The sequence below is a fragment of the Hordeum vulgare genome, chromosome 3H, assembly GCF_904849725.1.
Source record: "Hordeum vulgare subsp. vulgare chromosome 3H, MorexV3_pseudomolecules_assembly, whole genome shotgun sequence".
Lineage (NCBI taxonomy): Eukaryota > Viridiplantae > Streptophyta > Magnoliopsida > Poales > Poaceae > Hordeum > Hordeum vulgare.
Window position 1 is genome coordinate 10,253,669 of NC_058520.1, and position 7,942 is coordinate 10,261,610.

General features: G+C 46.5%; 1 protein-coding gene across 1 annotated transcript; it reads right to left on the reverse strand.

The window, feature by feature from the left end:
* Window positions 1-2,600: 2,600 nt before the first annotated feature.
* On the reverse strand, window positions 2,601-6,244 carry LOC123441293 (E3 ubiquitin-protein ligase SINA-like 3). The gene is made up of 4 exons (XM_045117776.1): window positions 5,990-6,244; window positions 4,784-4,822; window positions 3,484-3,492; window positions 2,601-3,251 (listed from the first exon to the last, which is right to left on the reverse strand). The coding sequence occupies exons 1-4, from the start codon at window positions 6,242-6,244 to the stop codon at window positions 2,601-2,603; spliced, it is 954 nt and encodes a 317-aa protein (XP_044973711.1).
* Window positions 6,245-7,942: the final 1,698 nt, after the last annotated feature.

Below are 7,942 nucleotides of genomic sequence, written 5' to 3' on the forward strand. Positions count from 1 at the left end.
GTTGTCTTCGTGGTTTCTGAAACAAAAATGAAGGGACCGTACATTGGACTGAAATCCAATTCATTTTTAGTCCTATTTTTCGTCCACACATAGTTTAATAACTGTCACATGTCCTCCGTTTTGTTCCTGTCCCCTGAATGTTGTTGTCTTTGTCCCACCTTGTTCTTTGTTCCTTTAAACAGGCCTACTAGAATAACTAGATGAAATCACGCACGTTGTTGCAGGAATATTTTACAATATTTTTACTAAAATTTAGTTGTATGAAACATGAATATATAAATAATAGAAGAACTGAAATTGAAAATACAAATGATTTTGTTAGGGTAATACAAATGATTTATTGTGTAAAACTGCTGTATGTGTAGTTATAAATATTTAGTAAACATGAATAAAATGAGAATTGTGATGCATGTTCACATGTTCAGGTAGCTTTTATCTATGCATGGGTGCATGTTAAGGTGGGCCTTTTTTCATCCACGTCGAATGATGAGGTGTCATACTTGTATGTTGAGAGAAATATATCAGTGAAGGCTAACTATATAGATATAGCGGCTAACTATATAGATATAGCATCGGTGCATGCAAAGATGGGCCTTTTTCATCCATGTCGAATGATGAGGTGCCATACTTGCATGTTGAGAGAAATATATTAATTGGAAGATATATATTAGATATACTTCCTTCGTCTCAAAATAAGTGTCTCAAGCTTAGTATAACTTTGTATTAGAGCTAGCGTACAAAGTTGAGACGCTTATTTTCAGACAGAGGAAGTAGAATATAAGGATCCAAAAAGAAAAATAAGAGCATCTACAGCTGGATCCCTCATATCTGTCTCAAACACCCGGACAGGCTGTTCGCTCATTGATCGATCATAAAAAAATTAATCCAGATGGACCCCTCAAACGGGCCTCAAAAGCCCGGACTGACCGACACCCCTCATATTCATCCCAAATATGGGACGGATATGGGGGAGTCCGGGTGCACCCGCCACATCGGCCTGACGGCATGGCCCCACGCGGACTCGCCCGAAAACCTGAAGGTCCGACGCGCGCCTCGACCATCGCATTTGATATCCTTTCTAGCCTTTTTCAGATTGCCAAGCAATTTTATTTGCAGGAGATAAGTTGAATTTGGATTCATCCTATAAAAGCAAAAGAAACATAATCATGAGTACTAGGTATGCGATGTGTAAACATATTGTCCAAGATCTGTTAACATACTTGTTTTATATGAACCTATTTTTCTTTTCTTTTTTCCAGAGCAGATTTGGCAACAAATGTCCATCTCTAAGTATTGAGAATCTAATATGTTGCATTTTGACAAATCTAGAGAAGAGAGATGCAACAAATATGTTGCATTTTGGATCCATCTTTAAATAATCTGTTCCTTCTAGCGAAATATGGTGCAACACACATAACCTTTTGGATCCATCTCCTGGTAGTAAATATTCAAATCTAAAGAAGAGATGACTCACCCTTCTAACCAAGCCAATGTAGTGCCTATCACAACACCACCTCGACCATCCTACATTGATTTGCCGCCCTCCGCCTCCCCACCATGACTGCCCGGTGCAATGCTGTCGCCATCCTTCAGTTATGGAAGGCCATCCTCCGGCGCCACACCTTGACCTCGCAAGGCTAAGACCTCCGGGCCGCCACTTTTCCTTGCACAACGCCGCCTTGCCCATCTTCTTGGCCGTCCTCCGCCTCCCCACAATGGACGCCCTTCATCTCCTCACCATGACCAGCCGGTGCAGCACCGTGGCCCTCCTCCACCGTGCCTTCCACCCCGCCTTCCGTACCAGCATCAGCCGCACCCTCCTCCATATGCTGCTCTCCCAGCGTCGCGCCGCTGATGTGTGCCTCGTGCCATGCATGTAGGGTTGGGGATTGGGGGGGGGGGGGGAATCTGGATCGGGAGAGAAGGGGGATCGGGAGAAAACATGAGCGGTTCTATGAAAAAAGACTTTTTTGGCGTTTTTTCCAGCGTGCAAAGGCAGGGGCAAATAGTTGTGGTGTCAAAAAGGGGGAAATGGAATTTCTAAGGCCAAATAGGAAATCAGATTTTAAGAAAGGGTCGAATAAGGAATTCTCTCTATCTTCAATAGCTTTGGCTATTCCCAACCCTCCCCAATTAAACATTGTAAGACTGGTATTTCACTATTTGGGACACCGTGGTCTCTCGGAATGCGCCGAACGTTATTAAAAAAGCTGCAACAACTTTCTCTCAAGAGAAAAGAGAGTTTGGCTATCTCCTGACTTGCAGCCTTGCATGGTTTAGGCTTGCAACATGTCCATGTAACCCCTGTTTGACTGGACCTGTGAAGCATGAGCTGAGAATGCCAATTCTAGTATAGATCATACATAAAGATGTCACGATACAAATTCAAGTACGGATAATTAAGCATTACTTAAGTGAATCTAGTTTCGTCATCCACTTGCTTGAACGATTTAAGGCAAAACTTTTCAGAGTACAAATATCATGAATTATACTTAAAGTAAGAATTGAGCAAAGAAATGTAGTCTGTTCGTCCACTTGGACGATACGATGAAAAAAGTTCACCAAGAAAAAAACTCCGCCTCCATAGCTGCACATGGATCCTATTGTGGCCTGAGAGTCACAACCACAGTGGTTATGGCACGTTGAAGCAACACCTTGGGCACAAGGAACATGAAGTCCTTGGGCATTCCATCATACAGATTAGTGTTCCTCGTTTCGAACTCGGCAGCCTGAGCGTAGCCCGTTTCATTGCAATATATTGATAGCTTGCACTTGAACTTGGATCCAGTAATGTGAGGCTGAACACAGCAAATTGAGATGACACCGCCGGCGGACTCCATTTCCACTTCGAGCATGAAGACGTGCCCATCCTCGCCCACAAGAATGAGTGAATCAGGAGCATCGCCATGGATGCGGACCCCAAACGCCTCGTTGTATATAAATTTCGTGCTGGGCGCCCTGTGCACGCGTGAGAAATGCTCCAGGAGCATTGCAGTTGGCCCTTTGAAGCTGCAGTCGGTTACCGGGCAGAAGCATGGCACGTGCGGGCAATCTTTCTCATGCTCATCTTTCTGGTAGTGTGTTATCCTTGCAGTGCATCCGTGTTCGCTGTTGGAACAAGCAAGTTGGATTGATTCAACCACATCTTCTAGCCGGTGGCAGCGATTGTAGACTGTGGGAAGGGAGCAGAAGCAACACTTGTCTGGGAGCTTGTCACGGCAAGATGAACATATGGTATGGCCCATGGTGCACTGAGGAACAGAAAAAAAATCAGTACATAAGATAAGAATCAGTAAATATACTACAATAACTTTGGCAGAATAAAATACATGCTATGAACAACACAGCAACAACATAGGAATCAGTACGCATGATATGCTATTTTCACGCACTAAGTTCACTCCTAGGAATAACAGGAACAACATACCAATCAGCATAGGAACGGAGATACACCAGCCGCTCTCTTCTTAAAATAGTATATACCGTGGTATAGTACTACAGTATATCAATTAATCAGCATTGCTTCGTTGAATATACTTCCTCCGTACCTAAATATAAGTCTTTTAAGATATTTCACTAGGTGTCTACATACGGAGCAAAATGAGTGAATCTATATCCTAAAATATGTCTATATACATTCGTATGTAGTCCATTAGTAAAACTCTTAGAAAGACTTATATTTAGAAATGGAGGGAGTACTCTTTATAACACTAAACTCCTCAGTTTTGAAGAGCCTACATTTAATTGAGGTCTCTAATTAAAATCCGGTCACCCGATTTAATTAATTGAGGAGATGGAATTGAGTCACTCATTTATCTATGTACTTCCTATGTTCATATAATTCTTTTAGACATTCCAACATGGACTACATACTAAGCAAAATTAGTGAATCTACATTCTAAAATACGTTTATATACATTCGTGCGTAATCCATATAAAATCTCTAAAAAACTTATATTTAAAAATGAAGGGAGTAATACATTATTCTCCCTAAGTTTAGGGGCAGCTTAATAAAGTTTGGTCTTCAATGTAAAATCTGGCCACTCGATTTTAGCCAGGTCAACAATTTCTTAATGAGCCCTCTCATTCTTTCTTTAATTAGCTACACTTCATAATTTTGAAGCTCTTCCATTTGATTAAGGTATTCAATTTTGTATTTTGTTCATATTTTGCCCATGTAAGCAGTTTTTACAAATCAATTGACAAAAACCGCCATATAAAAAACATATCAATCCTATGCGCCCACTCGGCACCTCGAAAAAAGAAGCGCAAGCATGGGATGTTGTAACACAAATATAATACATGCAAGCATCGATGTAGTATTTTTTTCACATAAGTATGAGTTGATTAGCAAATAACCTACAATCACACCGCAAAAGGTCTACCAAAAAAACTACATTATAAATAAAAATAAAGCACACTCCATCATTTCTCCAACTCGCTAAATGAAATACTCCGTCGGTTCCAAAATATAAGGTATGTTATTTTTTTCAAAATATATTTTTTAACATTGACCAAGTTTAGAGTCAAAAATATTGACATCCACAATATTAAATAAATTAAATATGAAAATTCATATCATGATGAATCGAATGAGACGGATTTGATATTATCAATATTGATATATATATGTCTCTACAAATTTAATCAAACTTACAGATATTTCACATTAAAAAAAATGCATCTAATATTTTGATATAAGGGAAGTGAAGGCATTATGAAAACCAATAATACCAACAGCACATCAAAACACGTCGAATTCTTCTAGTGTATACCGTAGTATATACTCCCTGCACCCCACAATATAAGACACTTTTGCAAGCTAAAACAGCTTGCAGAAACATCCTATATTGTTTATGGAGGGAGTACTAGAATTGTGATATATACACTCTTATAATTTTTTATAGAGGAAGTATATATGTAGTTTGTGTTTCTCCACAGTGATGGTACATATGTCTAGCTTGCATAAGGTACACGGACTTCCCCTATTATATAGCATAATTTTCTATAAGTATAATTAAATGGTGCGCATCTTCAATCTTCATTACCATCTGAATCCGTTCCACTTCGCTAGGTTACAAAAAAGTTGAGTGGAAAACTCTCGCAGTTAGGCATCTCCACACGAGAACGAACTGAATGACATTACAATGGAATGAATTCATACATGGACGGAGGGCAACATAGATATATAGCAGAAAATGCAAGGATCAATTTGGACTATAATGTCTTCATCTGATGTCCTTCACAGATGTCAACTACTCCTTCTGTCCGAAATTACCCGTCGCCCAAATTGATACAAATGGATGTACCTTGAAATAAAATACATCTAGATATATTCATTCTTATGACAGACGAAGGGAGTATAAAATTACAAGTCGAAAACGTGCAATTTAATAATCACCCATCCTACAGTTTGGCGACAAAATTAAACTAGGCACCAGACGCGTTGCTAGTTGTTAGCTCAGACCCGACGCAAAGTACTTTCCGACGACGGCAACGACGGACAAGGAACAACGAACAACGAAGCGAAGCACTGTAGTATTCTCGATTGATCGAAGCGGGCAAAAAGGAGATGGCAAAACTACTCGGCTATAATGACAACTGTAAGAGTACCTCAGCCGTAGCATATTTCATTGATGGAAGTATAGTAAGATGGCTATCACAGAAGCAAAAAGTGATGACATCGACTTCAGGAGAAGCAGAGTGTCAAGATGTGTGGCTAGGGAGGCTACACGGTGATCTCATGGATGGAGATCCAGAACAAGTGGTGTTCAATGTTGATAATGAGTGTATATTTTTTCTACGCGAGGATCTAGTACGGCGTGGCAGGAACAAGCAAATTGAGACAATGTATCACTATATAAAGGACTGTTTAAAAGAAGAGAAGACCAAGGTCAACTACAATCGCACTCATGATCAGGTAGCGGACATCCTAACCAACACACTATGGATAGGGAGAAGATCATAGAAATGTGTTAGGAAATAAGACCGTGGCGATGAACTCGGCGCGGCCGGAGCGTGTATGGGCACGCACCAGACGCGTCGGGTGCACCGGGTACACGGTGTAGGCGTGCGTGTGTAGGTGTGTGTGGTGCACGGGGTGCACGGGTGCGCGCGCATCATACGCAGGGGTGCAGGAGGAGGCCGTTGGCGAGCTGTGCGGCGATCTGGTGCATGACCGTTGGAGCTGGGCGCGAGCTGCGCCGGGAGCGCGTCGTGGAGGAGAGCGCGGCGAGCGGATCATGGGCGTGAGTGGGCAGGGAGTGAGGGTTCGTGCCCGGTCACTGGCCCTGGGTATAAAGCCTCACGGCGACGTTGTAATGGCACGGGACATCGAGTTCGAGCTCGAGGAAATACAGGGAGGCGTTCGAGCGCCGGGCAAACCCTAAGTCTACCCCGTCTACCCCTCCCTTCTTCTTCCTGTGTTCGTCGGATCGAGTAGCAGCGAGCACCAGCACGTAGAGGAGAGCACGCCGGGTAGGGTAGACACTGTCATTTGGTACCAGAGCCACGGTTTCGGTGGTGATCGGCGGCGGCCATGAAGTCGGTGGTGCCGCACGGCGGAGGCGGGGCTGGAGTGGCAGCGGCAGTGGCTGGAGTGGTGACGGTGCACCTGCCACCATTGACGACGACGAGCTACACGTCGTGAGCCATCAAGGCCGAGGCCATACTCGACGCCCACGCGCTGTGGAGTGCGGTGGCTCCGGCGGACGGCGAGGAGGTCAACGCCAACAAGAGCAAGCTGGCGCGCGCGGCGATGCTTGCGGCGTTGCCGGAGGATCTTCTGATGCAGGTCGCGACGAAGACGACGGCGAAGGAGGTGTGGGACTCCCTCAAATTCCGATTCGTCGGGGCAAGCCGAGTGCGGACGGCGCGGTTGGCGACGCTCCGGGGCGAGTTCGACCGCATGCAGATGGACGACGCCGACGACCTTGACGAGTACGCCGGGAAGGTGAGCAGCATGGCGACGAAGTACGCCGGACTCGGCTCGTCGCTTGACGACGCGGCGATGGTCAAAAAGCTGCTCGACACCGTGCCGGACAGGCTGTACGCCGCGGTGGCCGGCATCGAGCAGTTTTGTGACGTCGATGACATGCCCTTCGAGGAGGCTGTCGGGCGTCTGAAGGCGTTTGAGGAGAGGACGCGTCGACGTGCTAGGAGCGGCGGCGAGCGCGCGGGCGAACAGCTCATGCTGACGGAGGCGCAGTGGCAGGCGAGGCAGCGACGTCACGGAGGAGGCGGCTACAACGACGACGGCGCGACGAGCACGGCGTCGGGCGGCAGGAACAAGCGGCGCGGGCGCTGCTACTACTGCAACGAGCGCGGCCATTTCAAGCGGGAGTGCCCGCAGCGGAAGAAAGCGGCGGCGCCGGAGCGAGCACTGATGGGGAAGATCGACGTCGAGGAAGCCGGGCTTCTCTAGGCCACGGTCTCGGGGGTGATTGTTAGGAAATAAGACCGTGGCGATGAACTCGGCGCGGCCGGAGCGTGTATGGGCACGCACCAGACGCACCGGGTACACGGTGTAGGCGTGCGTGTGTAGGTGTGTGTGGTGCACGGGGTGCACGGGTGCGCGCACCATACGCAGGGGTGCAGGAGGAGGCCGTTGGCGAGCTGTGCGGCGATCTGGTGCATGACCGTTGGAGCTGGGCGCGAGCTGCGCGCGGGAGCGCGTCGTGGCGGAGAGCGCGGCGAGCGGATCATGGGCGCGAGTGGGCAGGGAGTGAGGGTTCGTGCCCGGTCACTGGCCCTGGGTATAAAGCCTCACGGCGACGTTGTAATGGCACGGGACATCGAGTTCGAGCTCGAGGAAATACAGGGAGGCGTTCGAGCGCCGGGCAAACCCTAAGTCTACCCCGTCTACCCCTCCCTTCTTCTTCCTGTGTTCGTCGGATCGAGTAGCAGCGAGCACCAGCACGTAGAGGAGAGCACGCCGGGTAGG